We start from the raw sequence: 9,249 nt of genomic DNA on the forward strand, positions 1-9,249 counted from the left end.
CCCGCCACTCACTCCCATCCCCAGGCGGGCTGCTGCTCGGTCGCTTCTGTGAGAGCTTCGGTAGCGATTATCCCTCGGGAAAACAGGACTTCCTGTTGTCAAAGTTTTAAAGTAAGACTTGACAGATTTGGGTAAATGGAGGTGCCTTCTAGCAGTGTGAACTTCTGGCACTGTAAATATGTTGAGAAGGGGCGTGAGTGCTGTGCAACAAGTCCATATGCTTGCAACTATGACGTCCTTGGTAATTCTTATCTTGCTTTAATGTGAGTGTACGTTTTTTTTTCTTAATCTGTGATTCACTTCTTGGTCATTTTGAATTGTTAAAGCCACAAACTTACTGCAAAATACTCAACACGGTTTTTGTAAGTTTGATGTGGCTTCCTTTTAAAACATAAATACCATCTTAAAATAATTTTTGAAGTTGTTATCTGAAGTAGTTTAGCATATGTAATTTTTAAACAGCTTCACTGAAAATGTGTTTCTCACTATAATTGACTTTCCAGCAGAAAATGGATAAAACAGCAATCTTTGTTAGCTAGTGGGCTGTGGACAGGCCAGAAGAGATAGTGTACTTCACCAGTGAAATTCACATTAGTATCACTTCTGAGGCAAAGCTTGGGAAAAAAACTAATATTTGAAATCCTGAGAAGCTTATATTTGTTCACCAGAAAATACTTATTTTTGGTTTTTTTGGTAGTCTATTTAGCAAAATGTTAATTGAGTCAATGGCTGAACTTTATGAATCATGCCTAGATCTTGTCCGCATGACCATGATTAGTTCATGCACGGCTGTTGTGCTCCTGGTGCTTTCCTGAAGTCTGTGAGAGAGCTGTTCTTCTGCTTCTTACGCTGTGAAGAACGAATCACCCTCTTCTGGCTTTCCTGAAGGTCTGGGAGAATCATCTTCTCACTAACCACCTTCCCCATAGCTGGTACTCTTCTGCCTCTGCTACTGTTCTCAAGATGCATGTATCTGAGAAGTGTGATTTTTCTTCACTGTATGCATTTTGCAAGTATAAAAAGTGTTTGCAAGAAAGCATGGCATTAAAACACAAACAAAAAGAATTTACACAGAAAATGGTGTGCAGTGGGAGACATTTGACTAGGACTTAAAACAGGAGTGGAAGATTGATTGAAAGCCTTACATGTGGAGATGGCCAGGGAATAAAATTGGAAAACTAAATCGCAAATCTGTAGCCACTCGGAAAAGATGACTTGGGTACTACTTGAAACTTTTTTATTTTCATACTGCTACACTTTTTTAAAAAAACATGAGTCCTTGAGTGTTTTGATGGTGTTGGACTAGTGTCTGGAAGCTTAATATTTTGTGGGGTGGGAATGTCATCTTAACCTAACTTCTTACAACATATTTTGAAATAAGTACTATTCAGAACTGCAATTCTTGGTTTTGCTGGAAGAACTTGTATTATTTTATTTTTAAAAGGAATTAAAACACTATCTCGTTGCACTGAGTACTTGCTTTGGCAATATGAGATGTTGATGGTCTAAATTCTAGTATTACAAGATACTGTTTCTGATAGGCTTGGTATATTGGGTAGCTTACAAAAATGAGTTCCTTGTGTTTTTCCTTTGTTCCTTCAAATCCAAAGCTTAGTTCTGGGTATAAGATCCTTTCAGCTGACTTTGCTTTAATTTCATTCGTTTTCCATTTCAACACTTCCATTATTTGGATTGGCTTCGTTCTGTAGTAATCAGACAAGCTATCATGCCTGAAATAAAAGTTAATAGTTCTGTTTGTGCTGTGTTCATCCGTAAGCCAGCCTGGGTTTGGATTTCCCATTTCAGTTATAGGCCAGTCTGATTCCTCTTGCTTTAGTATTAGAGACGTTGTTGATTTTGTAGTTCTGTTGTGTGACTATGTGGATTGGGACATTACATAATTCATGAACATTTTTTAAATCCACTCTGTTTCGTAGTTGGTAGATGGATGTCCCGGTCCAGTGTTGGTTCGTGGTAGTTTCTATAGTCACATTTATGTAAGTGGCTGTTGCTAAATAGAAATATTTCTAGTACAAACTGTCATTCATTTTCAGCTGTAGTGTGGCTGGATTCTTTGAAAAGCGGGCCTTCTGCCTACTTCAAATTCTGGTTGCAGTTGTAAAGCCTAGGTCTCTAGAACTGTTAAAGCCAGAACCAATGCTATACACTGTGTCAACCCACAGTCTCAGCTTTTAGGTAGTAAGATGCAGTTTCTCAGACTTGAGTGCTGATCTCAAGGAGGATCAAAATGGTTTGTGACAAGTTCTGTTATTTTTAAAAAAAACACACACCCAAAACAAAACAAAAAAGTCCTCAAAACCATATTTAGTTGCTAAGCAACTCACAGCAGTGCCCTGCTCATTATGTTTTAGAGGATCCATAAGGCTCACAGGCTCCCACACTAATGTGAGACGAGGCACCCTTTTATCAAAACACTGCCTCAGGGACATGGAGTTCTGGCTCTTATCTTTAGAGGGTATTGTAGAAGAAAAGGTAACTCCCAATGTTTTATGCAAAGAGAAAGAAAAGAGGTAGTGAGGTAACATCCCACTAAGATTTTTAGATGGGTTCTCTTTTCCATGGTGCTCACCTCTAGGTTCAGTGGAAAGACTGTTCCTCTTATGCAGCAAAACAGTAACAAAAAAGGGTGGTGTCTTTGGAGATGGTACTGAGGTCAGCAAGAGTTCACCTTCTCTGTTTCTTTTTTTTTTTTAAATAGTTGAGGGTGGAAAAGATGAGTATAATGAGGAAGAATATGTCCCTGAAGAGAGCCTGAGGCAATAAGGAGGCTTGAATAGAAACCATTAGACTTGGGGAAACTACTTCAGGAAGAGAAAGTCTGATAAATAAGCATAAACTAAGGTGAAACTAAGGTCTTCATGGGACTGTGGTAGATATCAGTAGTCTGAGCAGGCCTATGAAGTTTTAAAATTAGTCACTTAAATTTCTTGTGCTTAAAAATGTATATTTGATGTTTATTTGAAGAAAATATTTGGATTCTTACAGCAAGATAAAAATACATAAAACCTCTGTACATCTAGGTCAAATTTAGGGTGATTTAGCTGCAAAATAAACATGAGGTACAGAACCTCACTTTTGTTGTACACAATTCTTATGTGTGTCTATTTGTGAGAAAGGAAATTAAATTGTTGCTTATGAACCTTGATTAATAATCAGATGATTCCCAAGGTAACAAGTTTCAATGTTTCAGAATCTGGCCATGGACCATTTTGCGGTCACTTGTATTTATTGGTCCTTGGAAGGTGGTCAGAATCATACGACTAGTTCTATAGTGAATCACCCAAACTAGTTTGATGCCTCCAAGAAGTAAAGCCTACTAACTCATGTAGAATTGTGAGAAGTTCTGTATCCAAAGTGTTAGAATTCATCTCTTATCTCCTGTTTATAAGAAAAAAAGGAGACCTGTGGTGGTCAGTGAAACATATTTTCAAGGTAGGTCTGGTAAATACATGTAGTATTTGCATTTGTTTCTTTTGCTTCCCCTGTCCTCTACTACAAGAATAGCTACAAATACATGGAGCACTGCACTGTGTAGAACTGCTTGACCTGAGAAATCTTCTAATAGATCATTATTAACTGGAATTTATCTGTTGCAGGAACAAAGAAAAAAGCTGCGTGTCCAGGACTTGGTCTGTTTTATACCGTACTGTCTGCCTTCCTTTTCTCAGTGGCCTCTTTATTTCTTAAAAAAATAGAAGATGTACATTCAGTGGAAGTGAGTGCATTTCGATGCGTTTTCCAAATGGCATTTGTTCTTCCTGGTTTAATATACTACAAGTAAGTGTAGCAAATGTTTAAATTTAAAGTTATTTCTTAAAAATAGACCTAGAATTATCACTCACTTAAATCAGATTGCAATATTATTTTAATTCAGACTTCAATTGCATAACTGCATTGTTTTGGATTAGTTGATAGTTTCTTAATACAATTCAGAAAACTGAAAATCTTTGACTCCCTGAATTGTAGAGGTTTCTACAGGGATTATGTCAAATGTATTGATCTTCCATGAAGTGGTATTCTTAAAAAATAGAAGGTAATTTGTAGATACTCTTGTGTTATTTTGCAAGCAAAAAATTATTTGCTAGAAGAACAAGTTCTGGACTCTGAATGTGATTGGAGCTAGTGATGGGAATAAATTGGTCTGTGGTCAGACAGTTAAAAATATTTTGATATTTGAGATAAGTCTGTCATCTAGAAAGTTGTGTACAGTCTGGAAGGATGTGTACATTTAAATGTGATTGGATGTTGGTCATAAAACAAGCAAGGGAGTGACATTAATGTGATGTTTCTGTTTTTCAGAACAGGGTTTTTGGGACCGAAAGGTAAAAGAATTTTTCTTTTCTTCCGAGGATTCCTTGGATCTAGCGCAATGATTCTTCTCTACTATGCTTTCCAAGTCATGCCATTAGCTGATGCCACTGTTATAACTTTTAGCAGTCCTGTTTTTACATCATTGCTGGCATGGATCTTTCTTAAAGAGAAATACAGTATTTGGGATTTTCTGTTTACTCTCTTCGCAATCACTGGAGTGGTTCTTATTGCCAGACCACCATTTCTGTTTGGGTCAGACGTCACGGGGATTGAAGGAAGTTACACAGATCACCTTAAAGGAACTATAGCAGCAGTTACAAGCACAGTATCTGCAGCTTTGACTTTTGTTATACTAAGGAAGGTGGGAAAATCTGTGCATTATTTTTTGTCAATTTGGTATTATGCAGTCATTGGTTTAATTGGATGTGTTATAGCATTGTTTGTTATGAATGAATGGCGTCTACCGTATTGTGGTAAAGATAGGGTTCTTCTAATATTAATAGGCTTGTTAGGGTTAGGGGGTCAGATATTTCTCACAAAAGCATTACAGATAGAGAAAGCTGGACCTGTAGCCATAATGAAAACAATGGATGTGGTCTTTGCTTTTATTTTACAAATTCTTTTTCTCAATCACCTACCAACTTGGTGGACTGTGGGCGGTGCCCTTTGTGTAGTAGCTAGCAGTTCTGGAACTGCCATTCGTAAGTGGAGACAAAGCTTGAAAAAAGCTAAACAAAATGAAATCTAAGAATACAGACACTAATTCATTACAGAAACAAGAAATCTTGGAATATATATATGATATTTATTTTTATTTATTTTAAATATCTCATTTACCAAATTGTAGTAGCAAGTTATACCGAATAAAATAAGTTGATTTAAAAAAAACCCAAAAACACCAAAATTGAAGATGTTTTAACTGATTAGGTATACGCTTTTCTTTCTCGTATTTAGGCATGAAAATATGAGAAGTAGAGAGATATTTAAAAGTTGCTTGCTTCCTGTCAAAAGTGGGCAATAGTTTTTTGGGTTTTATTTTCCTAAAATTCCTGATTCTCCACTTCTTAGACACTTTCTCTCTTCTTCTGAGCAGTGGAAATCAGTCTCCCAGACTTATTTAATACTATTCTGTGCTTGATTACCAGAGGGATTGCAGTACAAAAGTTAGAAGGGAATAAAGAGTTATAATCCGATAAACATCCAACTGTTATAGAACAGATAAAGCTTGCACATTTACAGGCTTTCTAATATTTTTTTTTTTGCACAAAACAGATGTCGAATGGGGATTTATTTTTAATTTGGATTCTAAAAGAACAAAGGCTATTTCATCTTTCCAAGTAATATCAAGAGAAAATTAACTTGTGAAAATTATCTATCAGCTTTGCTTTCTTTAAAAAAGAATTTTAAATGTTTGTACTTGCTTTACAGACATAATGAAACAACGTAATCCCTTTTTTAAAAATGTGATTTTCCCAATACGCATATCTTTAGTTGCTGCAGTCTCCATGACTAGAGAAAACAGTTAATTGTATACCACTCGTAAATTAACCATTTCTTGTGGTATGGAATGTTATCCTGTAGCTGCACTTTTCTTTACTCTATGCAAAAGATTATATTTTTTTGGTATTTAATATAGGTTATTTAAATGCTGCTTATGACCCTTTTGTTTAGGTTCTTTTGTACAAAAGTCCTTTATGAGACCAAGTTTAAGTCTTCTTGGCCCTCATAAAGTTAGGAGGATTTACATATTTTCTAAGAATTTACAAGAGTGCAGAGTAATTGCAGTTTCACAGAAAATGCAGGTTGGCCAAGGTCATAGCAGAGATTCTATGGAACAGGTTTGAGGAGAGGTTGGTGGGAAGGTGAAGCTATGCATAGAATCATAGAATCATTATGGTTGGAAGAGACCTCAAAGATCATCAAGTCCAACTGTATACCCAATGCCACCATGCCCGCTAAACCCACTAAACTATGTCTTGAAGCGCCACATCTAAACATTTTTGAACACCTCCAGGGATGGTGACTCCACCACCTCCCTGGGGAGCCCGTTCCAGTACCTAACGACCCTTACAGTGAAGAAGTTCTTCTTAATATCCGGCCCGAACCTCCCCTGGAGGCATCCACAGTACATCAGGCACTACTGGTGGGCAGCTTCAGCCCCATTTCCCCAGCTGGCCCTTTTAAATCTGCACTTAGTCACTTCTCTTGCACATATTCTCACTTTTATAGGCTTTGATACCAGTGAATACTAAGAAAAAAGGCTTATGTTACTGATCTTAGAGTCCTTCATGTTTGAGGAGGAGTATATGTTTAGTATCAGGTAGGGGGATTTTCCCAAATGGAGTCTTAAATGCTTTTGGATCTTGTCTCAGTAGTGCTTAAAGAAAATTTTAACTTGGATCTTTGTTTGATCCTTTGTAACATGAGGTGGTTTTCAGTTATTTACTCACTCTAGTGTTTTTTTTTTAAAGGAGAATGCTGTGTTCTGTAGACTTGATACATGTTTTTTTCAAAATCACTAAAGGTGGCAGATGTTTTCGTATTTTGATTTACAGATGTCTAGTTACATATCTTTTCTTATGCCAATAAGCATTGCATCCTGGCAGGGCAAATTTAGGGACCTGAGTCCTGAAGGACTGGAATGGGTATAGTACTTTGGGATGCATCTGGATGTGAGGAGCCATCTTTGTGGAAGATTCTGTACATAAACCAGCACCCTGAATCCATATGCATTTATGGACACGAGCAGATTCCATTTGAGTGATAGAATCAGTTCCTGCTTATAGCTATCCATTCTCTGCTTCTCCTGAAGGCTGAAGTTACTGCTGACAAGGTCAGGACTAGTATGAAACTGCTTTCAGTCTCTTTAAGGCCTGATGTAATAATAAAATTCCAGTTTGGCATTCATTTTGCTTAATATTTGAAATTGTAAACTGGGATTATATTCTTCTGCTGCTCAGCCAAAACTGCTATTGAGCAACAGCTTTCAGAGGAGGGAAGGAAAACAGACTGCATTTCTTACTGCTTCACTTCATGTTTAATATGCATGTGTTTGAATTGACACTTATAAAGGTGTGGTTCCATAGCAGTTCAGATTGATGTAAACCTGGGTTGTCAGCTAGTCCTGCTCCCTCCAGTTGGCTCAGTGCTTGTACTTATGTGGTTATGTGGTGAGCTGGCCCTGGGAGCTGATCCAGCTACATAACTTTTTAGTAAGATTGTTGGAGAGGGCAAAACCAGAGTAGCCTGAACTTGATGACAGTGTGAAAACATTAGGAAGGGGAATTAGATAATAGGTATGAATGTTGCTTTGTCAGTACAGAATAAAAATAATGTGGAAACTTACATCGAAAAATCTTTAGGTCATATGATTTAAATGAATCTTGTTTACAACTAGAGAAGAACAGGCTACTGAAGAAAGGACTGTTTTGTTACCCTTAACACATAAGTAAGTGTAGAAAAGGCACTGACCTGAAATCAACAACCCGATACAGTGATTGGTAATTTTTCTCTCAAGTTTTTGCAGAAACTCTTAGAATATATTTCCATACCTGTAGTGCCAAAAACCCCAGATGATTTTTTTTTTCTTTGTCCAAACCTATAGGATTTCCTTATGATTCCATCTACTTTTGCTGTTCCTAACCTTCCTAAATATTGAAGTTGTTAAAATAATAATCTAAACAAGATCCTACGTTGGAGAACATTGTAATTTTTGGCACATTATTTTGATTTTGATCCATCTTTTAGAGAATTGTTTAACTGGTATGAGAATGAAGGACTTGACTGTTGCTTCTCTAGTCATAAAACATGACAAGCTAGCTTCTATAACTAGCTTTTCTAGATGATTTTGGGAATGTAAGAAATTTAAGCTTGAAGTTTTTTCAACCACCTTGATTTTTTTTATTTTTCTTCCTCTCAAATGTGGGTTGAAAACCTAAATTTTAGTTGGAAGCCTTGAAGAGAATGAAATTATACAAAAGTATGGATACTCTAAAATGTGTTTGTTTTGGGTTTTTTAATTGAAAATATTTCTTACAATTCCTGTTAAGATGGTCAAACTTTTTTTTTCTTCCAGAGCTTAACAGTTTGAGAATCTGAAATTAAACTGGTTGAGCCTTGATTCTTTCAGATTCTGATTTTTCCTTTTTTTTTTTTTTTTTAATTTTATTTTACTTTTGAGATCTTTTTTAGCTTTTCAGGTTTTAATACAGCAAGTTTCTCAGGGTCAAATGTTATTTTTCTGAGCTTTGAGTCAGAAATATATTATTAATGTTCATTACCTGTAGTGTCCTGTTGTGATCTTTACAGTATTTTTAGGTTCAATAAATGTACTTTTCTAGTAGGACATCGTTCCTTTGTAATATGATAGAATATTGTTGCATTGCAATCACTATGCTATAAAGTTAAATTTCTCTTGAATTTCAACATATTAATTCAATATTAATTTCAGTTGTTCCTGAATAGAAAAAGTAATAATTAATTATTGGTTGTTTTTCACATAAACACAGGGTAAAAAGATTTAGTTGTTACTGATGCCTCAAGAGCATGTTTCTTATATTCGTTACTATGCAAAACACTGTAATCATCTGTTGTCTTCAGTGGGACTTTATAGCCTTAAAGCCTTATGTACCTGACTCTTCTATGGAAAGCTGATGGCTGAAAAAGCTGTGTACTGTCACTGTGCAACAGCCAATTTCTTTCAGGTTAAGTTGGTTGTCAAAGTATGCTCTAAAATCTCTCTAAATACATCTACACTAAGAATTTGACAAGCTTATTGTGTAGGCAAGTGCAGTCTACATAATTAAAATGGATTTCCTGTATTTGTCTAATACCAGGCATGAAGTAACCTCAGCATAACAGCATTGGTGAAATTAGTTCAATCTCATTTTTCTTCTGAAACCTGAAACTCGACTCTTT

The 9,249-nt window shown here is 36.1% G+C and overlaps 1 protein-coding gene across 1 annotated transcript; it reads left to right on the forward strand.

Moving 5' to 3' along the window:
• The first annotated feature begins 135 nt into the window (after window positions 1-135).
• On the forward strand, window positions 136-5,080 carry SLC35G1 (solute carrier family 35, member G1). Its single transcript, XM_009703691.1, has 3 exons — window positions 136-241; window positions 3,618-3,798; window positions 4,321-5,080. Exons 1-3 carry the CDS (start codon window positions 136-138, stop codon window positions 5,078-5,080), a joined length of 1,047 nt encoding a protein of 348 aa, XP_009701993.1.
• The last annotated feature ends 4,169 nt before the right edge of the window (window positions 5,081-9,249 follow it).

The sequence above is a fragment of the Cariama cristata genome, unplaced genomic scaffold (assembly GCF_000690535.1).
Source record: "Cariama cristata isolate BGI_N322 unplaced genomic scaffold, ASM69053v1 scaffold40137, whole genome shotgun sequence".
NCBI lineage: Eukaryota > Metazoa > Chordata > Aves > Cariamiformes > Cariamidae > Cariama > Cariama cristata.

Excerpts from the sequence above, each read along its gene's own strand:
- SLC35G1 (XM_009703691.1), top strand. The coding sequence starts at position 136 with ATGGAGGTGCCTTCTAGCAGTGTGAACTTCTGGCACTGTAAATATGTT. Across the intron at positions 242-3,617 it reads TTGCAACTATGACGTCCTTG|GAACAAAGAAAAAAGCTGCG; the intron begins GTAATTCTTATC and ends TATCTGTTGCAG. Across the intron at positions 3,799-4,320 it reads CCTGGTTTAATATACTACAA|AACAGGGTTTTTGGGACCGA; the intron begins GTAAGTGTAGCA and ends TCTGTTTTTCAG.